Source organism: Centroberyx gerrardi, chromosome 5 (genome assembly GCF_048128805.1).
Source record: "Centroberyx gerrardi isolate f3 chromosome 5, fCenGer3.hap1.cur.20231027, whole genome shotgun sequence".
Taxonomy (NCBI): Eukaryota; Metazoa; Chordata; class Actinopteri; order Beryciformes; family Berycidae; genus Centroberyx; species Centroberyx gerrardi.
Window position 1 is genome coordinate 4,488,322 of NC_136001.1, and position 23,174 is coordinate 4,511,495.

The following is a 23,174-nucleotide window of genomic DNA, read 5'->3' on the forward strand; positions in this document are numbered from 1 at the left end:
CAGCCAATTTTGAAGTGATGAATTCCTCATATGATTGCATCCTATAAAAAAATAAAAAAAACGTACTGCTTCATCTCTAAAAATATTGCAAGGCATATGCAGCTATTTAGCTTAATGACAAGAGAAATCTGCAGCTTCTGAAGTTGAACAAACATATTTGTATAAGAGTAAATTGCACTTTGATGAATCATGAGTTGTCAAAAATAAAAAGGGGAGTGAGGGGAATGATAATGACAGAAAACTGAGCATCACAGTAGAAGTACCACAAATAGGTAAATCACTTTTAATTAAAATACGCTGCAACAACCAGATATTTAATACATGTCATCAAAAACGAATGGACCGTGTAATCCAATGTAATACACCAATCGATTTCACATCATTGTGACGGCACTTTGATCAAAGATGCGGCATGAATACCCAATGTCAATTAGCGAGGCTTGAGAAATATAATCACATGCGAGGGATCTGAGACGCACCAGAGAAAAATGAGTCACTAAACAAGTCTGGAGTGATGTCATGATGCCACGGAGAAACTAAACCCTCCGATCTGCCACAGAGGTTTGCTCACATTTTACATCTCGTGGACAACTGTATCATCCCCGCTTTTCGCTCAAGGACATCAAAATGGCACGCAACCGGAGTGCAAAGCAAAAGCCGGATAGATGATCACTCTTGTAAATGTCACATTTTCCATGCGAGCAAGTCAGAAAATGTTTACTGCCCCCACTGCACAAAGCAGGACGAAGTGAGAGGAGAGAGGAGAGCAGGAGGGACGGCGGGCTGGATTTGTTATGCGTCCCCCTACTGCCACTGGGAATGAACACTTCCACCAACGTGACTGTTTTCCATGACAATAGAGACGGCTCATTTTGCTCGTTGGCGAGGAATCCCAACACTATTTCTCAATTACGCTGAAAATGTGAAATTAAGAAATGAATAATGCAGCGCTGGCCAAGAACATAATGGGTTCTTTATAGAGTGGCAAACTCAGGGTTCCTCAGTAAAGAGCGCAGTTATAGAAACAGAGAGAAGTGAACCATTGCCCAGAAGAAACCTAAAGCAAGCCACTTCTTTAGGTGTAAATGAGCTATAATAAAAATAAAAATGCTAATTTAAGCCTTATAAATCACCAACTGATGTGAATTATTCTTGAGGGGGGATGGAATAATGTCTTACAGAAAAACCACATGAGACATCACATGGGCAATATATGGAACACGTGCTTTGCACATGTGAAATGTGTGGTTTTGGAACATTTGCAGGTGCTCCACATGTTATAACATGTGATAACACGTGATAAATCATGTGTACGGAAAAACAGGTTATCACATGGGAAATTCATGTGGTTTTTCTGTAAGTCAATACTGACCATTCTAAAATAGCTGTGATAGGGAATTGTAATGCTGTTTCATAGCTGCATTTTTTTTTAAACACCGCCACCACCGTCACCACTAACAATAAAACAACAAACCAAAAAATATAAGATGATAAAAGTCTTCTCCGGCACAGTTTTGTCGTCGTCAGGACTTTTCTTAAAATCATCGCTCCGAATAGCAAACGGAGGTAAAAATGTGCAAATGATCTGCTCAGTTTGTATGCAGTGTAAGTTCTATAGAACTCATATAGCATGGAGGAAATTGAAGGAGGGAGTGCTGACACACGATATTCTGATATCCACACAGATATGAATCCTTTCAGAGACCGCAACACAAACGGGTTCCAGGATGCTGGCCGGATAAACAAATGCACCCGCAACAAACAACAACGACGGCTCAATTTTGCATGTTATTTCCTCGAGAAAGAATGAGTCTGATGAAGGCAACTGGAATCCACATGGGTCACTTAAGCTAGTGTGCTGGATGAGATCCATTATCTTTACATGCTATGCTGCTACATTAACTTGACGTATCCTCCGAGCTCTTTTTTTACTACACGTGCAATTGATGATGGCCTATGGGAATTGTGCTGTCTTACTGTAATCTTTCAGCCGATCAGTAAAGGGGCCATTGCCTCCCTGCTTCCATCTTCCCATTCTCCAGCAGTCATGTCAAAACATTAGTCTAATTCACCCATAACTGCCTACGGCTCCACCCAAGCTTAGAAGAATAAAATAATCAGTAGTGTCTTATGCGGTATTCAGCCCCTGATATTAATCAAAGCGAGTGAGGGAGGGGGTAGCCGGGTCCGGAGCTGTATATCTTTCGGAGAATTAGAATTTACAAGTAGCAGAGACATAGTTAGTGCTCGTAAATTCATTATTGCTGTTTCCGCAGATAAGCCCCTGGTGTGGCATTGTGAATCATCCGCCAAGCAGCACTGTCATCTGTCTAAGGGACCAGGAGTGGAAAGTGATGAGGAGGAATCGAAAAACATGGAGCACTCAGTCACATGGAGGACGCAAAATGAAAACGCTGAGAGAAATGCATGCACACAGGAGGAGAAAATGAGATGGTAACAAGCGCACAGACAGGCGTACGCACCGCGCGCGCACACACACACACACACACACACACACACAAAACACACAATGGGCAAACAAGCCTACACTTGACTGACACAAAATACTTGAATATTGCTTTCCTTGGGAAGGAAAAAGAAAACTCATTTTGCTTGAGTAATCGGTGTAGGCAGGCTTAATAAGCCAGCGAGATGTAATATAGAGTAATTAAGAGTAATGATGCTTTTTGACGTGAAAATGCTTGCTCGGAGTTTACAACCAGCAATCAGTCACTGCCATAGTGAGGTCACACATGTGTAATGGTCCAGTGTTTCCTTCAAGTGACCTTGGGTGCAGTGTTGGCAGTTGGGAGAGACCTCAGTCATAGAGGCTAAAACGTTGAATGTTGAGTCGAAACTGATAAAATAACTGGAGTCATACTGTCGGCCTCCGCGGAGCCGTTCCGATTTGTTCTAAAAACTGTTTTTAATTGCATCGTGGAAGATTTTTCTGCTTTGAGGCATGATGCAGCGGCTCGGGCTTATTATGTTGGTTTTTTTTGTGTGTAATAACTTTAGGCATTTATTTATTTCAAACAAGCAAGCTGGAAACAACGGGGACATCCGATGTTCATTCCGCCGGCCTGCAGAGACCGCATGGGAGGCGGGCCGCATTAAAACGAACGCGCTTTGTGACCGAGGCCCCCTCAGTTCAAGCTGTCTGCACTATCTCTCGGTGGCACAGAGGAGGCTGACGAGTTCACCGGCACATCTGGAGCGAGCCGATGGGAGATGAGCTTTTAATTATGAAACAGAGTCTCAACTGAAGAAAGGAGGCCACCCCTCAATCACCCTGGGAAAACGTCTGGGCATGTGCCGCGTCGCTCTCCATTGTCCCGCTAAACAAGAGAAGACTCAACACGGGCTATCTGCATGCAAACACATACAGGGAAGTAGACGACCACCGACATACACACATAGCAAAGCACAGAAGGAAATTAAAGCAGATTAAAACAGCCCCACCCTGCACCACAAACTCCGTTTAAAATGGGATTATACCCCATTTTCTTTGTTCCCTATATTATAATTATACTACTTCCACTACTATTAATACTACTACTGCTGCTGCCACTACTACTGCTTATACTGCTACTGCTGCCATTACATCTACAACTACTCCTAATAATATACTGTATATAATCATAATAATGATAACTTCTTATGTATGGCTTATGACTTTTCTAAAACAAAGTTGGCAAAGTGCTTCACAATCAAAACAAACAAAAAAAGAAGCAGAGTAGAGGAAATGGCTCATAGTATAGTCATATGCTTAATATGTTTTTCATCTTACTCTTGATTGCTGATTCCCTCATTACCACAGCAGCATATTTCTGTCCCGACTGGCCATTCAAAATGAATGCGGGACTAATTGTGCCACATGAATGAGAAAATAAATGAAACTGTGTCCTGTTCCCACAATATACACATTGTTATTCAATAAAAGTGAGTCTTCCTTGAGTTCACAAAAAAGCAATGCGCATTCAATTTCGCCGCCGCAGTCAACACCTCAAATGTCACACCAAAACATAAGCTGCTTTCATAATAGATCTGCGGGGCTGTTTGGAGAAAATAAGAAACATATTACAGTTCCCTCGCGATTCCTGTCAGCGGGATGGAGTCATGGGTAATTGACATATTGAAAAATGTTTTGTGGCGTGCGTTTGCTGAATGAATGCCACGGAAATTTCGAATTTGACAATAGATCAATGGAAACGGAGAGCGGAAGACACTCGGGGAGTCTCTGCTGCATCACCTTGTCACCGTGTCCCGCGGTGCAGTGCACCGACTTCATTTTTCCGAACACGTGTACAATTTTAAAAAATGTGTGCAAATATTAAATGATGAAACGGTGCATACTTTCATGGGCTTATATTATGAGTGCAATTAATGGGTTTGCTGTAACTCTCAGGTTCGCTCAAATCACAGTGTGGGAGACAGGTTATTTTTTGGGGGAAATGAACATTATTAGAATGTGCCAATGACATGACAATCTGTCTACAATTACTACTACTAGACTTCGAAGGGGCGGTAGGAGCAAGTATATAGAAAATAGAGCTATCAGACAAGAGTATACTTTCTGTGTGCATCAATAAAAATTCATATCCATCGCTGTGATTGCTGAGCTTTGATTTAACCCTAGAAAGGCCAACCTGCAGTCAGTTGAAGGCTGTTAGAATGGAAATATTTCAGCTTCCAAGGATACAGTAGTTAGAATTATATTTAAACACTTAAGCTTGTTGGCTTTCTCTTAGATGCACAAAATCCATTGGCCTCTCTAGTGTTAAAGACCTCCACAGTTGGTACAAGAAAAGAGGAGAGTACTGTTTTGGTTGTAAGCCAGCTCTGGGTAAGAGGGTCAGAAGAAAAAGAGAAAAAGAAAGGAAAATCACTCAGCAGGACCAGAAGACCATGCGTAGCTTTCTGCTCATGTTACATCTGTCTCCTCAGTGACACTGATTATTATGTTCATGTTACTGATGCTCTGAATGGAGGCTTTTCAGGTGACGTAACACACCCTCTGGCGGTCATATTGTATCATATTGGAGGTCCTCAGTACTTGGGCAACAATAGCTGAGAACAGCTGCTTGAATTTCTAAACATAAAACTTTCCGCAACAGAATAGAATAGACCTGTTTTATTTCTGTGCTGTTTTTGACTGGGAACTGATCATTTCATCACTGATACATTTGATCAATTTTGTGTTTAGATGATGTCAGCTTGTTAGCTAGTTAATCATAGTATCTGGTCAGCTAACCATCACTGTCCTGCTATCATATCTAGTATATATTATACATATTAAATAGGGGTCCATTGTAATTATTATATTGCCAACAATCTGCCAGCAAGTGTAGATAAGATCCTTGGTGAGCCCCCAGGGTAAATTGAGGTAAAATGGGGTAACTGTCCAATTCAGATGGTGTACATCTCAAGTAGTTGTAAATGATGACAGGCTTTGTTTCAAGATGGGTAGATACTGGTTCTCAATGGCATGTATCATGGAGTTGGCTAGTGCCTGGGGAAGTATTCTGAGAATATTTTCTTGTTGCCACTGAAAGACAGGGGCATGTCAGTGGTTCTCAAGCCTGGACCTCAGGACCCAGATCCCTACTAGTTTTTTATTTAGCCATTTAATAAGGGACTGATTGCATCCCAGGAACCTGGGATGCAAGGTGAAAGCAATTAATTGCAATGAACTACCTGATATGTTAGAAAACCAACAGTACTCTCGGTCCAGATGACCAGGATTTAATTGAATTATTTCAACTTTTCTTATTCTCTTTTGAAAATGCCCACTGGGACAATCAGTCCAGACAATGAGACAATCAGTATTTATATAGGCCATGGTTTAAAAAAGGTACTGAATAGGCTAGTAGAGGTTACGCCTACTTAGTGAGTAATACGTAAATGGTTCAATTAAATACTCTGTAGTTGCTGATTATTTCCAGGCACTTAATTGCATGCCCCATGATGTGAAATGTTACCCAGAGGGCCATGTCATGTCAGAGTAGGTCAATATTGTGTGAGGAAGAAGAGAGAGATGGACAAAATGAAAATCGGCTGAATGTATATTGAAGAAGCGAAGATGTTGAGATCTCTTTGAGTCATGTATGCTATAAGATAAGAAGGTGGCTAGGTACACTATCAGCTGTTTGATATCAAATGCACAGCTTATTCCTGTCTGTAACAAACAGAAAAGTAAGTTATAAAAAAGTTAAGCTGCATGGAAACTCAGGTATGGTCTACCTTAAGCAATGCCCAAGTTCCTCAAAAAAGTCAAAATGTTCTAGACATAGCCAAATGATTGTTTTTCTAAAAAGGAAAGCTGAGGTCTGTGAGTTATTGATTACAAAGAAGACAGAACAAAGTAGTGTCTATAATGCATCAAATGCACCAAGCAAAAAAAGGTTCAATTCAGAAAGCCAAACATCAAAGGCAGACTTTGTGTAAGATACAGAATAAGGAATAATTCACCAAGGCAAGTGATCTATCAGACAGGAATTAAATCTTCAAAGAAAATAAGTGTGGCAAAAAAAAATTCAGGGTACATTAACTTTTAATTGCTGTTGCGGTGGAGTTGCCTGATTTATTCTTCTTCTGTCAAAACTCTGTATCTGGGAAATTGATTTTATTTTTCTTGTCCTACAGGATCGCCAAAATGTAAAAAGGAAAATATGTGCGTCTTCTTTGTCCTCGTTCCAGTTTTGATCGGAGGACGTGGGTCGCTGTGGAGCTTGATGTTAAACATTAATTGACCCTAAATGGATGACTTGCATTCTGGAATACATATTTCATGGCGCGCGTATGTGAGCGCGTTTGTGAGCGTGCGCATGATTCATAAAACCGCCCCCGTCCGCTGTCACGGCCTGATCCAGCGCTGGCCTTGGTGGTGCCTGCTGTCGAGACTCTGGAAGTGGGCTGTGACAGCTCTGTGGGGGCCCGGCTGGATCTCCGCCTCGCTCCCGACCGGCCAACAAGCCTCGAGCAGATACGGACGTAAACACGACAGAGATAAGGAACAAAAAAAAAAGGTCAAGGCTCAGCACGTCCTGCAGCTCAGAAAACCCAATGACCTGATTTTGTTTGTGTGGTTGCCGGCAGGGGGGCCAGTACGTTTTTGTGTGTGTGTGTGTGTGTGTGTGTGTGTGTGTGTGTGTGTGTGTATGCCTGGGGGCGTTCACAATCAGCACAATATGGCTTGGGGAGGGAACGGGGGACAGGAGGGGAAGAAGGGGAAGGGATAGAGACCGAGAAGACTTAAAGCACGGGGATGATCTTTAAAGGCCGATTGTGAAAGGCTGTCCGGAGACTTGGAAGTGTGGAGGCAACAGTACTAGGTTAACACAGATATTACAGTAGATACAGAATGGCACTTGTCAATCTCTTTCATTTTTCATTTCTTATAGTTGTGTAAGTTATTACAGTACCTTAATAAAGTATTCACCCCCATTGACTTTTTCCATTTTGTGGTGTTACAGCCTAAATTCAAAAATGGATTCTTTTTTTTTCTCACAGATTTTTACAAATTAATTAAAAATAAAAAGCTGAAATGTTTTGAGTCAATAAGTATTGAACCTCAGTGACTCTCTAAATCTAGTTAAGGTGTATGTCTATACAACTTGATTGGCGTCTGTCATGACCTGGCTCTGGAGCCATGACAAAAGAGAGGGGGACGCAGGCTGAAAGCCAAATAATGAATGATTTATTTAGATAAAGTATGTAACCATAAACACAAACTAAACTAAGGAAACAATGAGGTGTGTTCGTCAGTAGAATCAGTGGTGAGGGTGCGTGTATGCATGTGTGCAAGGTGTCGTGTCAAAGAAAGATGTTGGATGGCTACAAACAAAACAACCATGCGCGGTCAAAGAAGAGAGAGAGAAGGGACTCTCAAGCCAGAAAGGCGGGGTCTTATAGCATGGGAGCACCGGGCCCAGGTGCTTCCAACTAAGGTAATCAGCACTCCGCCCTCCAGGTACCTGCTGCACTATAGAAACAAAAGACATAGAATATGAAAACAAGCCAGGGGACCGTCACAGAGTCCACCTGTGGCCAACTGACACAGTCCAAAAGCTTAAAGCTTACTTTAGAACGCTTGAAACTAGTTCTGAATGTTTGAAAGCTCAGTTTTGAATCTTTGTGGAAAGGACTCTGTTTGTACTTTGTACTCGTTTGAGGTGGTCGTAAGAAAGTTTCCAAGCCAATCATATGTCGCCTTTCACACTGAAACTGCTGTCATTGGCTGGACTTCCTATCAATTAGTCAAAGGTACAACAACAAAGATGGCTGCCCCAATGTGAACCCAATTAAATCTTTGTATTATAACTTTATTATAACCTTCCTTTCCTTGATAAAACAACATTTCCATGTGGCGTTATGTCAGAGTCTGTTGGCAGCATGTACTTAGAGTGCTTGCTGTTGTCGCAAACCCATATTAGACAATTGTAGGGAGCAAAAGTAGTAGGCTAACGTTAGACCATTAGCTGTTGGCGCTCGCTCAATCCATTCATACATGGTGTCTCCCAACCAAGCCTACATCTTGTTAATTTAATCGCTGGCACTATATTTACTATATTTACATTTTGTCAGATGGCTCTGTTTACAGAGGATTTGACCACTGGGATGTGTAGGTTCAGTCTCTGGGTCGCCTAGACGAGGGTGTATGATTGTTGAAAGACCCATAACGCACACTGTGGTAAACAATCTCCCTTCTCACCAGCTGTAATGGCTCTGTCTGTAGCCATTACCATTAACATAGAGCCAGGAGGCAACAGGTTTTTCCATCAGCAGGGTCTGGGAAGAAGGGCCTGGGAGACTTGTAAGGATAGAGGGAACAATAAATGGAGCCAAATAGAGGCACATTCTAGAGGAGAACCTGCTTCAGAGTGCCAAAGACCTTAGATTGGGGTGATCACTTATGGTCCAACAGGACAAAGACGCTAAGCATACAGCAACATCAAGACTTTAGAACAAGAATGAGAAAGTTCTTGAGTGGCCCAGCCAAAGCTAAGACTTGAATCCCACCGAAAATCAATGGAATGACTTAAAGATGCTTTTCACAGACGTTCCCAATTTAACTTAAGTGAGCTAGAGCAAATCTGCAAGGAATAATGGGAGAAAATCCACATGAGACAGATGTATCCAAGAAGACTCAAAGCTCTAATCACTGTCAAAGTATTGACTCGGGGTTGAATACTTACTTATATGGGATATTTCTGTGTTTCACTTGTACTAAATGCATAAGATTCTTTCTCACTTTCTTTCTATGGGGTATTCTGTGTAGATTGTTGACAAAAAATCTCAATTTAATCAATTTTGAAGTCAGGCCGCAACACAACACAATCCAGAGAAAATAGAATAATAGGGTAGAGTAATTTCTGAAGGCCTTGTCAATGTCAGGGTAACAGTCTAGCATACTTTTCGACTGAACAAAGCAACAAACATTCCATTCTGGAAGAGGGCACTGAAGGATCAAAATTGTTCATCGTCAGCATCAAGTAATGTTATGCTGCTTCTGTGAAGAAACGTATTCCTGTTTTGTGGAGAGATTGCAACCCTGAGGACATTGACTTTTGAATGCCACAACTGTTGAACCTAAGCAAACTGTAAAAAACAACTAGCCAGAAGTTAGCATTCCTATCCCATTTAAAAGCATTCTTTAAAATAACAAAACTAGGCAAAGTATTAACTTGTTTGCTCTGCATCTTGATTAATGAAAGAACCCCAACTTCAAAAGATATTCAGCACTGAAGCTGTCTGCCAACCTATATAAAAAAAATAGTTTTTGATTGATCAAAACTCTCCCATATAACACAAACCTGTAGACCATGGAACTGATTGCAGGAATGTCCACATTTGGACCTATAGGTAGAGCAACAGCATTTCCATTGCCGTTTCTAGATATTTTGTGGTTATAATCTCTACTCGGTTTTGTGTATTCCTTTTCCGCTGTAACCTTCTACTGTATATTATCCAATGTGCGTTTAAAGACTGCCACAATAACAAGGATCAGCTCAGTGGTTAAGGAGATGACAGCAAAGACATATTTCAGAGCGCCACTGTAGATGGTACAGTAGGTCTAGAAGACTGTTGACCTTCTGTGCGCTACCTTCTGTGCGCATCCTTTGATGCCTGTTACATTTGTGTGATCTCCTTGAGAATGCAGCAGCGCTGATGGAAAAGAACATGTGGGGGGGGGGGGGGGGGGGGGATAACATCTAGACAGCCATTGACATTTGCCACGTCGCCAGCACAGCGCTGTGGCAGATACCTAAGGGGCTATTTTGAGAAAAGCGCCGCTGCTCCGGTAATCCCTGCCTGAGCGTCTGCTAATGTGTGTTGCAAGATCGCCGGATAACGAGGGACAGCATTGTGTCTTTGCTAATTGCAACTCTTTTCCCACCCGCCATTTGCAACCTCGGGAAGAAGATAGAAAATGCTACTAATTATGAATTTTAATAGGATTACTAGATCTATGTAATCAGCTATTCGTCTAATGAATTCTTTCAGGAAGGAGATACCTAATCAAAGAGTGTGTTTGTGTTGTTGAGGACATTGGCATGGAAGTATCAGACTGGGATCCATTCAGCCCAGTTTGCTCGATCCGGGAGGGGAATTGGGCCAGTAGGCATGTTGTAGGCTGATATGGCTTGTAATCCATCTCTCTAAGAATAATCTTCAGGCAGTGCGAAGCTACAGTACATCTTCATCACACAACTTGGATTAGGTTTTCCTATCCTACTGCGCCGTACGATAGGAGTTCATCCAACAATCACTTGCCATCTGTTTATGCCATACAAGCAGGCAAGATAAGTGGCAGGCCTCAGATGTTTCTACATTTTGTGAGCCACTATTACATGGTGAGGCATGCTTTTGAGGTGTAGTCACATATTAGGAGATAAAGCATTGCGGATCTCTGAGGCTGATGAGTGCCGTGGCGTCTCGTGAGCCCCTGTAGACTTCCTCTGATTGAATATGTGTTAACTGATACAGTGACCCTAATTAAAGTCAGTCTAGATTGCATTAACAGTGGATATCAAACTGGAAAAATTAATAGAACCAATTCAGAAGCTGGCAATGAAACTGCACAGTTATCCAGGGTTTTGACTTTTATTTTTGTTGGTGCTTAAAAAAACAAATAGGTATACTAAGGCAGCGCAATATGCATTACAATTACATCAAAAGTAAATATGGAAGGCTACCTGAGGGGAGCCTAATGGTGAGGCTAACAAGCCAACAATGAACTCAAATGACCAATGAACTGGGAGCCGCATCATTATTCTACTACTCTCGTTTGATGCTTCTTGTACATCAGTGCATTTACATACACATTTACATACAGCAAACAAACACTATTGATTTAATGCAGCTTGCCTGCTGATGAGATGTATTTTATTCATTCATTAATTCCTGTATTTTTTCATCTGAAAGAAAACAAAACGATACAATGGTCTATATATTACTATGCAAATGAATCAATCAAGTATTCAAACACTTGAGGGAATCTTATTATACAGTATATGATGATTACATTAGCGACAGACATATAAGATAGACTGAAATATATCTAATATTATATCAAGTTTTATCACAGGAATTATGCCACAAATCTCACCTGTTCTTCTTAAATCAAATTGTATGGAAAAGCCATGAGTGATTAATTGTACATTTCCAATGCCTGATTGTACAGTTCTGAGGCTGAGCATGCCATGTCTTCAAATATTTGAATCTTTATCTGTGTAATTAAAGTTTAAGCTGCCCTTCCTAATGAAAGGAGGATCATCATCCCAGGCCAAATTTTAAAGGTCCCATATTCTACACTTTCCAGTGTTTTATTTTCTGTCTTGAGGTCCATTCAAAGTCGTGTGTGTGGTGTCATGTACCAAAAACACTCTCAATCCATTTTTACACGTTCATTTTCCAGCATCTCTCTGAGCCTTACCAAGAACAGGCTGTTTCTGTCACTGTGTCTTATGGCTCATTAATATTAACGACCCTCTGTTCTGATTGGCTAACCGTTTCAAGAGTGAAACGTGAGACACCGCAGCCTGGTGGCTACAGGTAGGGAAAACTCTCTGGTAATAAACAATGACAACCGCTCAACCGCTTTGAAAAAAACACTTTGTTAGTCTATTATTTCTTACAAAAATGATAATGAGCGAACCTTGGTGACGCCACAAAGTTACGTAAGTCCAAACGGCTCGTTTAGAGGCTCGCTTTTCTAATATGGATTGTGTGGATTTAGTTGGCGACCGTGCGTTTTGATACTTTCACCATGTTTAGATAGACCATCCAACTCCTTTATAATCACAGAGGCAAGGGAAATCCTATTTTCCACGATATGGGACCTTTAAACACACAACATAGATGGCATACACATACACATCATATCAGAATATCATATCAAACCACATATCAGGGGATTGGGAGTGTCTTCAACTTCCAATGGGTGGGGAGGTTTTGTTCCAAGACAGAGTACAGGCTGGAAAGAGAATTTGAAAGCCAGAAATCTCAGCACCTGGCCAAATAATTGTTGAGTCACTGTTATTAATCAACAACCCTATCAACCTCCCAGCAGATATATTATGGTCATTTTGTGCTACGGGACACTAAAAATCTTATTTATTGCACCATTAAAAGAGAAATATGATTTTTTTGGATCCCATAGCTCAAGCCCCGCACCTTCTATCTATCACCTTCTGTCACCATCATCACTGTTTTTGGTTTGTTTATGGCTTTTTTAAAATGTTTCTGGGGTAATTTCTAGTGTCCACCTTAGTGGGCACAGGCAACCCATAAAAACGAAAGAATAATACAAAAAAAATAACTATTTGTCTGGTTAATTTACCGACCTGCCATCCATGACAGCATCATACAGTCCCTGGAACATTTGCCTGCTCTGTGAAGCATAACACGCATGCTATCTCATTGTCTTGCCGTTACAGTAAAAGCCCAGATGCTGTTTCCCGCACAGCCGAGCCGCCGTGTCCCTCAGATATCATGCCATGCCGTGTCGTGTACCGCAGCTTTTGAACGCGGCGCAGGACTTTGAGCGGAAAGATGGATAGCATGAGGATTTTTTTTTTCCTCTCCTTTGTGTCTTTGTTCCAATCCCTGAAGTCGCAATGTAGCCAGCAGTAAACTCAGCAGCTTAGCTTAAAGCTCAGCTCTGTCTGTCTTGCTACATCGTACTGAAGCCAGCATATATATGCCTGGCAAAAGAGATTTTGATGTAAACCCCCTGCTATAGGAGAGAAAATACACTGAACACAGTGCTGATCTCTCTTACTCTTTCTCAGAGCAATTCTGGCCCCTATTAGGGATGGTCCCCAATCTGAACACCGTATTCGTCAAAGCACGAATAATGCCTTTGACCTGAATATTTGTCCGTCCCAACGTTTTCGATATTATTCAGATGTTTTAAAGGTATGTTTAGAGTCGTGGGGAAAACATATTCAACTGAAGATAACTTGACTGGTTTCTCTCACTGAACGAGAGGGAGGTGGAGTTGGTCAGTAAAGTTACAGCGAGGATGTTGTGTTTCCACTTCACTCCAGACTGCTGCTCTTAGGGATGCGCGGGTCAATCCGTAACCGGGGCGGGTTAGCAGGGCCGGCTCTAAACTGCTGGAGGCCCTAGGCAAAATCTTCTGTGGAGAACAAATCCTACCCACCATCAAGCAATAAAGACTGATATATAATATAACCTGCTATAAGATACAGCACATGAATATCAAAATAAAATGTACCAAATACAAAGGTGAATGTGGCCCTCTCCACTTGTGTGGACATGAGCTGAAAATGAAGACTTCCAAGGGGGCCTCAGCCAATAAGATCCATCTTTTGCTGGGGTTGGGCCTTCCCTGAAGCAGTGCTTTTGATTGGTTTTATGATCACTGGCACGTTATGTATCCAATAAGAACGGTAAGATATATATTTTTTTTAGAAAGTAGAAAATATACATTAAAGGATGCTGGAGGCCCTACGCATTTGCCTATTCAGCCTATAGGGAGAACCGGCTATGTGGGTTAGGGTCGACTGAAGAGAATATTGAGTACGGGTCGGGCGGGTGCGAGTCAAATACACACACAATGTTATTATACACTAAATTCCAATTAAATTTTAATTTAATTAATGGAATAAACTTCTCTAATCTCCAGCTGGTTTATCCCGCCATCCATACATTTTATTCTGCGCACGCTGCATGCCTTAAGTATCGCCTTAGTTGGAAAATTATCTGGCTGCCTGAATCTTTTTTTGATTTTTCTTCATTTTTATTTATACCAGAATATGCAAATTAAACTGTATGCCATTTCCTTTGCACTTTTCAGCTTGTTCAGTTCGGAGCATAAGGTGGTTCATAATTGACTGTTTAGTGTCCCCCAGCATTCATGCACTTCATACTCCTACTAATAATAATAACTATAGATTTTATTTATAATGCACTTTTGTAATACCGAAAGCACTACAAATCATCAAAGCAAACAGTACAAGTAGCCTACACGCACACTGCCCAGCCATACAACAATTTGAGGGATATACAAAGACATTCAAGATAGCATCCATTGCGGTGCTTATAAAATCCCATGTTTATGGTTACATACCATCAAGGTTGCTGTTTCCATCACTTCATTATTATTGATGTCACTGTAAATCCGCAAGTTTAATGCTTTAATATCTCAACAAATAGCAATGGCAATGAATACAAGGGGATTTTGAACGTTTCAGTCTAAACCACACCTGCTTCTGGTTTAAGCTCTGCCCACTTCCAGATTTATGTGAAAACAAATACGAATAGTTTGGTTGGTTGAACAACTACAGACACAAATGCACATAGTAGCATCTCCGAACACCCCTAGCCTCTACCATCCAGGGTGATAATTAGTCTTTAAACAGAAATTTGTTCTCTGGCATTATTCTAATGTCTCATGTAGGACGGTAAGAAGTGTTAAGATTAAATAATGCTAATGTATGCCAAATGGCCTTAGAACATTGGTTGCCTCTCCCCAGTCTTAAGGATTATATAGCAATGTCCTATAACGCAGTGAGAAATCTCCCCCGGTCCAAAGTTAATCTAAACATGGAGGAGTTACGCTCGGCGAGAACAGCACTTGAGGAAGTTGAGCACAAAGCCAAGAACTGATTATCATTCCAGAAAGAGAATAATTCAAGCAAATCAGCGATGGAAATCATGCAAATGAATTCAGGATTTTTTTGCTTAGGCTGGTTGAAAACAATGATTAATAGACAAAAGTATAGGTCTTTTTTTCCCTGGTACAATGAGAGAGGAGCGGCGAGGCAAGAGACAACAAAGATTCATGACCTCCTCTGCCTCGGCAATGCCTGTACCCATTTAAAGGTAAACTAAACATCTGTGTTACAGTTGGGAAACATGACAATTAACCAACAAACAAACAACAAACAAACAAGCTTTCAGCAGACTAAACCAGTGAGGGGCCTCTGTAACCTTCATTCTGGGAAACAGCCATTGTCTACCCACTTATTCTGTTTATGTGGTGTATGTATGTGTGTGTGTGTGTGTGTGTGTGTGTGTGTGTGTGTGTGTGTGTGTGTGGATGTATGGTAAACAGCTGCTTATATGGCCTTCACATCAAGGTCAGGTTCACTTCACCAAAAACAGCATCTGTTGCCAGGCAACAATAAGTAGCCTTAGGAAGCGTTCAATTGAGTACCGAATGTTCAAGTCAAGTCAGAGAGAAACAATAACACAGATACTGATTGTGACAAAGAGAGAAACTAAGAGCAGTGTATTAGTGCTTACCTGTCCAGAGTAAACCCGGCTGTTTTCACACCTAGTTGGCTTTGAGTGGTTACTGTGAACCCTGGAGCACTTTCCCCATGTAGTTCAGCTTGTTTTGTCCATATGAACACAGCAGCCCAAACAAAACAGACCTTCCTGAGAGGGTGGTTTCTTGGTATGTTTGGACCACAGAACCTGAACGGATAGAACAGTAATTCACATTCAAATTAATTAGTTCCTGGATGGTCGGAGCAGTGTACCATTGGGCTAGCTTCAATATGAACCGACTTGCGGGTTAGAGGCTTCAGGTGAGAGGTTTTGCAGCAAGGACCAAAGCAGTGGAAAACTGGCAGAGGCTACTTGCAGCTGAATTAAGTTGCCATTCATGCCACCACTAGGTGGAGCTCTTTTACCAGTTGCTGTGTTTTTAAGTAGCTCAAAAGCTTTTACATCTGTGCACAGTTAGAATGGGTTATTGTTGAGATTATCTCAGTTTGAGACAATGTCCGCCTTTTAAAGTTAGCAAACGGTAACTTTTATAGCATTTAAGGGGTTATATAACGTTAAAGGTACCTGTTTGATGATGCTTACCAGCTAGGTTTGATTATATGCTAATGTTGACTAGAAGAGCTAGAGAGAGAAGTGCAATCTTTGATAAAGCGACGTTAGTTTTGACAGTTTGCTAAGCACACGCCAAGGTCCATTCAAAAAAATGTTTTCCCCTGCTTATTGGCAAAAAACACACCTCGGAAAATATAATTTGAGACTTTATTACTAAATGGTAGGGTATTCTGGTAAATTCGGCATGTATATAATCCTCCAAACAGCTCGAATTTGGCCCATTTATGCGCCAGGGAAGTGGTGTCAGAGTACTGTTGAGAGTACGGAAGGTAAAGTGTTGTTGCAATGACAATGCTGAACGGTAGAGGCCAGCATTGGACCAGAAATTACACATAGATCCTTTAATGCCCAGACTTGCATTGTCGCCACAGCAACTAACCCTTAAAATTCCATAGTCGCCATTTTATGCCGCCAATGCCAAGCAGAGTTCACCCTAACCACTCTGAAGGGGCTTACTTTGCCATAATGACCATCTCACTGTACATTACCCTGCTTATTAGCCAGCTACTTACTAAAGACATTCATCATTTGACATGAAATATTAAATTAAAATATTAAAATGAGTGTATTAAAAGCTTAAGTAACTTACAAGCTTCTAACAAAAAAATAGTTTTGCATGATAGTCTGTAGTAACTAAGAAGTGTTTTTGGTACAAGGTGTTCCTAGTTCATTTCTGATGTGAAACAGCAGTCTGTTATGTGAAACAACAGTCTGAATTCAGAAATAACAGACCTCAGAATGGCTTCATTGGCCAATCAGAATTTAATATTTGACAAAGCCGCCTAAATAATTTCAGATATTATCACAACTCACGATTTGCATCGGCATATTTTTCATTTTGCTTTTCTAAGGCTAGGTTGTAATTTACTGAAAAGTACAACCCAACTGGTAACAGTTATAAAAATTCAGGATCGTCTATGTAATTTTGAAGACCTATTTTAATAAATTGTAGTTTCAGAAGGTAAACAAGCACTGCATAACTAACCAGCTACAAATGAAAGACATAGTGAGACTCAAATAGGTCTCTGAATTGACGAATAAACCTTTTCTAACCAACCCCCAAGCTGTGAGAATATGATCCAAGCAAGATCCCATCCAACTACAGGAAGCACTGTGCATTATGGTTTAAACATGCCATGAATTATGGGTAAAGGATGACGTTTACCCAGGAAGCACTGAATTTCTGCCATGATGAAGGAATGGGCTGGTCCGACGTGGCTTTGGTTGATAAATTACGGTTCACTAGGGATAGGACAATATATCGGAATTCAGTATATCGCGATACAAAAATGTGACTGTGTATCGTGGGGCAGAAAAATGAATCGCGATATTAGCTCCACTTCATTCTGCTGTAGTAATCACAAATGAGACGGCTTGACCATCACAGTTTCACAAGCTCTCCATCCAAATTATATTATTTACACTTTGTAATGACATTTTTAAATTGTTCTTTACATTCTAGCAAGCAAATGCCATCGCTAGAAAGATTTGTGTCTCAGAAATAAACATAATTCTGCACAATCATTCTTTGTCATTGAGCTTTTATTTTAATCGTGAACCTCATATCGTGTATCGAATCGTATCGTGTGATAAGCGTATCGTCCCATCCATATGGTTCACTTTTACCTTTGCCACGTAAAACGCCACCGAACCAGCACCTAAATGACACGTGACAACTCATCCCCGGATTCGGACTGAAGGTTTAAAAAATGCCCAGACATCCCAGCCGTTTGACTTCAACCCAAAAAGGTAATAGCATCAGCTGACACCCCCCCCCCCCACCACCACCACCCCACCCTCGGAGGTAATGAAAGGATACGGCCTGGCACCACGGGCTTCCTGTTGACCAGGGCAAAAGACAGCTCCGTCTGCAGAAACACAGCCGAGGTCTTGATAATGTGCTGTCCGAACCGCAGAGTCGACATGTCCAATTGACTCGGAAAAGGCCTGAAAGAGATGGAGACAGCGGGTGGTCAATAACATCAGACACAACAAGTATCCTGCTCAAAAGCTAGAGGGCTGAGACGGCGTAAATGGAAAATTGACAAGGAAAAACACTTAATCCCGCTTGAATTTTTGATCAGCAGTTGGACAGGGGAGCATGAGTGTGTGACGTACTGTGTGTACGGTTGATTTAAAGGTAACGGCCTTGGCATGGCGGCTGCAGAAGGGCATCGCGGTACATCGTTAAGACACCCAACTCCCCGACCTCCCTCCCTCCCCCCAATTTCCCAGACAAATTAGCATTCTCACAAACAGCCTTCGAGGGTTGACAGTCTGACAAACAAGCGTGAAATTCAGACTCTACATTTTTCCAAAATGTTACCTTCACATTGAGACCTCGCACAATGATTGGAGAGAGGCAATAATGAGCAGCACTGAAGATACGAAAGCGACCGGTTCAATGAAGCCGATCGCTTTTTTTTTTCTTCTTTTTTTCCCGGGAAGTAATCAGAACAGAAGGGAAAAAGACGTTATTGTGTGCCTCTTTTTCTCTCCCGGCGAGGCTTGCTCTGGTGGAGAGATGAGTCCCTCTCATCGGACCGTGTCCAAGATAGAAAGATGGTGTCACATCTGACAAACTCCTCCATCAACTGTCGTATGGTTGACATGCTGCTGAGAGAAACCATTATTGCCGCCGCATAACATACAGACAGGCGAGCTCTCCATCTCTGCCTCTTCTTTAGTCAAAAATGAAAACCCTCTTCTTCACACAAAGGCCTGTATTCTAGCATTTGCTGTATCTAAATGTTGTGATTGTGTCAAGGGTGCATTTTATATGATGTGATGTATGCTTGTATTTTTCTATTACTGTCCTCGAGTCAGATATCTATTGGCTGAATGCTGATGTAGACAGGTGGATTCAACCCATGCTGAATTTGTGTTTCACTATGAGATCATGTGATGTCCTAACATGCGATTTGAAGGGATTACGGGATCTGTGTCAAACACAAAAAAACAATTTTGCTTACCAGAAGGTCCAGCATTTCCATGTGCTGATGTGTCTAAGAGACTGTTGGATTTTTATTAGGTCCTTGTTGAACTGCCATGTCTGAAATGGCTGTGGTAGAAACCTTTATAGAGCAGCTGATGCTCCTGCTGATGCTATATTTCACATTTCTCTACAAGTCAAATTCCTTGTAGAAGTGTTTGGCTAGCTGGTAGAAGATTCATTTAAACTTCCCTGGTTTCCACATAAGGTAAGTCATGCCATTTTACAACATCAGATTGTTTGATTTAGGTTTTGCATATTGTTTGTTGGACTTCATTTCTAAGTGGGCAGAATGATTTGATTTTCATTTGTCAAGATGCTCACAGCTGGCAAGTGACAGTAAGTTAGTTTTGTAGAAATGTTGTAGAAACCTACAGTGCTTTAGGTTTCATTTTAATCTTCGTCCAGTACCAGTGAAAGAGGCGGATGTGTGTATTGCTTTACTGTATTCGGTTGGATTTTTTTTCTCTCGTGTTTCATTTCAGCCGCTTCAAAACCCTGCATCAAATGCACAGCTTATTATAATTGAAATTCAGAAATCCACGGAGCACGACAAATTACTTGGGAGTCCTGGAACAAACAAAAAAAATAAAAATTCCTTCTGAGTGCATGGTGATGCATGTCCGTCTAAGAAGGTTTGGGAAAGTTGGGGGGAGGGGTGCACATTAAATTGGCACGTTACCATGACCACTTTCCATTCAATTTAATTACACCTAATGACTGTGAGAGGATCCCCCCTTTTTTTGAAATGTGTGCATGACTTATCGTAATGGGGTTAAATGACGCCTAAGCGATTACATGGCCTCCACTTGGTGGGCTGTGCGGCCTGATGGAGGCAGAATGGGAAAGACAGAGGAGGAGGAGGAGGAAAAGAAAGGCTGGAGCGTGGAGATAATCACACTGCTGCGCTCTCTCTCCCTTCACGCCATCTCCGTCTCTCTCTCTCTGTTTTCCTACCTTCACCGCTCAGCCACGGTACAGAACGGGGAAGAGAGAGAGAGAGGGAGCGAACGAGCGAGCAAGCCCTGGGTGAATTTGGATTTGGTCCCAGAAGACTCATCCACACTCTCTCTCACCAGCTGTCTCTCCTGCATTAGCATTCCAAATGGACTCCAACAATTCCACAATTAAGAACTAGAATGCTGCAATTAGTTCATTGCGCGCAGAGATGACCCAATTAGCGTTTACTTTAGACAGATTTTATCGCATTTAATTTTTAAATGCCGACAGCCTTCCAACTAGGACATAAGGGCACAAGTGATTTCTTTGTTTTTGTGTGCATGCTCGTGGCCTATGTGAAGAGCATGTTGGAGGGGGGTAAGATAAGATAACATGAAAATTGAATGATCCCCATGGGGAAATGGGGCCGTTACAGCTGTAAATAGTAAAAGGATACAGCAAATGTACTTTGGCTTGCTTCGGCAGGAGTTTTGCGCCCTCTGCCATCAAGGCCCTCAACAAACTGCCTCACTAACAACATGGAGTACTTTTGGTATAATGATGCATGTTCTAAAAAAACTGGCTTTATTGGCACAAAAACACATTTTGTCAGAAAGACTATCAGGTTTACATGACAGACAATGGATCTTAAATACCTTTCCAAGATGGCCACTTCAATCAAAAACCTCTTGGAGGACAATAAAATCTATTTACCTCTCTGTCTGTCTGGGATATTTAAACATACTCAATCGACAATTCCAACACTGAACACAATAAGAACATTTAAGAAGAAACGTATGTATCACAGTATGGAAATATATGGATTACAGCATCAAGAGCAGCAGCAGTAGCAGCAGGGCTAGGCTGGAGCATGCACCTATAGGGTCCACCTTTGAGCGCTGTAATTGCATTTTGCATTATGATACACGGCCATGATCCCCCTCAGCCACAATAGCGCGACACGCCTTGGCCAGCGACTGTTTGTGTAGCGTTATGCAGAGCAAAGCACCCAGGGGTCAGTCGTCTAATCTTTATCGCAAACCTTGAAAGCACAGGGGGGGGCGTCGGTATGGTGGGTAATCTCTGGCATCCAGGAGCACGTGGTCGGCGGATGATACCCCCCCCCCACTGCACCCCTCCACACACACACAGTCAGATAATGTAATCCCCCCCGCAAACGCTGCCCCCCGCAGAATGATGAGGGACTAATGCGTCCGCTCCCCCACCACTCTGACAGAGCCTCCCCACCTGGGCAAATCAGTGCACAAATCAGCCTCCAAGCGTCTGACATTTTCACTAACATCAAACAAGGCCCGGCAGCCACTCTCCACGCCAAAATTGACATTTGCAACGTGCAATTTTTTGAAGCTATCAATACGGTCCACTGGGGAGGTAGATTTTGGCCATTGCAACACGCTGGGGTCGGCAATTTGACTACCCATCAAGGCTGAGGAGATGGTCTAATCAAACACATACCTCTGCCATGGAAAACCATGGAAATTTCCCCAATAACTCGCAAATCAGCATGATTTTTAATTGCTCTCAGCAAGGTTATTTACAGCTGAATTGCTTTCAGCAGTATTTCTAACGTTATTCATTCACTCACAGCGGTCCTTCTTAACCTTTGATTCAATCAGTCGCTGGTCAATACGGTTCCTTTGGTTCTTGGACACATTTGACTTGACCCTTTCTAAGCCTGGAGGTCAACTCAATCACCAGCACACACTGTTTTACACATTGGACCAGTAAATGGCTATTGATTATCGCACTGGGGTTTGGCCAGATTGGACCCAGGTGCTCATAACAGCTGAGCCAAATAACCCAATGCCCCGTGGCACGAAAGAAACTGTAAAAACTGAGATAATGTTTTCACCTTTTAAAAAGAAACTGTGGCTATACTGAAGGCAGCCAGTTCCTACGTTACTGGGATGTTTGGCAGGACAGGTAAAAGGGGACAAGCTGCAATGATTTCCCTCAAAGTGAATTTTGTCACACACAAATAGAATGCAGAATATTTATGAAGGTTCTGTCAGACAGCCTTGATTTGTTGGAGGAAACTATGGACAATTTAGCATCCAAACTATTTTGAGAGTCCCATCTGCTTTGTTACTTGCCAATTTTCCTTTTGATGAATCCATCAACCCTTGTGTTGAAATGTTTGGTTACAAGAAACCTGTGGCAGACTACCATGTAAGTGATGTTAGTTCAAAACTTGTGGGATCAAAAGTAATGGCTTTATGTGATTTTTGAGAAAATAAGTGTTAATGTTAATGTGCTTGTTAATATAACTATGCTTAAAACAGACAGCATGGCATTAGCTTGAATACAGACTCAAACTTTATCCAGTCAAGATAAGATACACGTCTTATCGAAATATACAAAGCTAAAAAAAAATGTTTTCTAAATAATTCAAATGTGAAGCCTAAATGGAAGCAGAATGTGCCACCATTGCCTGCAAATGAAGAGTTCATCTCCAAAACACTACTATTTATTATGGAGAAAAAAAAGATCTTTCAATAACCACTTTAAAAATGTTGGGCATTTAAGTTATATTTTGTTTTGTGTGCCATCAATCATTTTCCAAATGGTGGATATCTCATTTTTGAATAAAGCTCCTCAATGGATGTCAGAATTGCTTCCAAAATTTCTGCTGCTGTTGAATAAACACCCAAACCAACATTTTTTTTTCCTTAAATATTCATCACTGAGTTGGTTAGGGAGAAGAAACTGACTGTATTCACTTCACATTGAGCAGTTAAGTCACATAGCATCTGGCAGTTTAAGGTTATTAAAATTATGACAACATCAATATTTGTTTTATTACATCTTCAGCTTAATACAACGTTGACATCTCTTAATGACCAGG

General features: G+C 41.5%; 1 protein-coding gene across 2 annotated transcripts in view; it reads right to left on the reverse strand.

Annotated features, from left to right (window-relative positions):
* Positions 1–23,174, reverse strand: part of fhit (fragile histidine triad diadenosine triphosphatase) — a 290,531-nt gene that overhangs the window by 179,933 nt on the left and 87,424 nt on the right. For both annotated transcript variants that reach the window (XM_078283843.1, XM_078283844.1), the window contains exon 3: positions 18,197–18,324. In XM_078283843.1, the coding sequence (XP_078139969.1) occupies positions 18,197–18,302 (106 nt within the window). In that variant the 5' untranslated portion in view covers positions 18,303–18,324. The remainder of the gene's footprint in view (positions 1–18,196; positions 18,325–23,174) is intronic.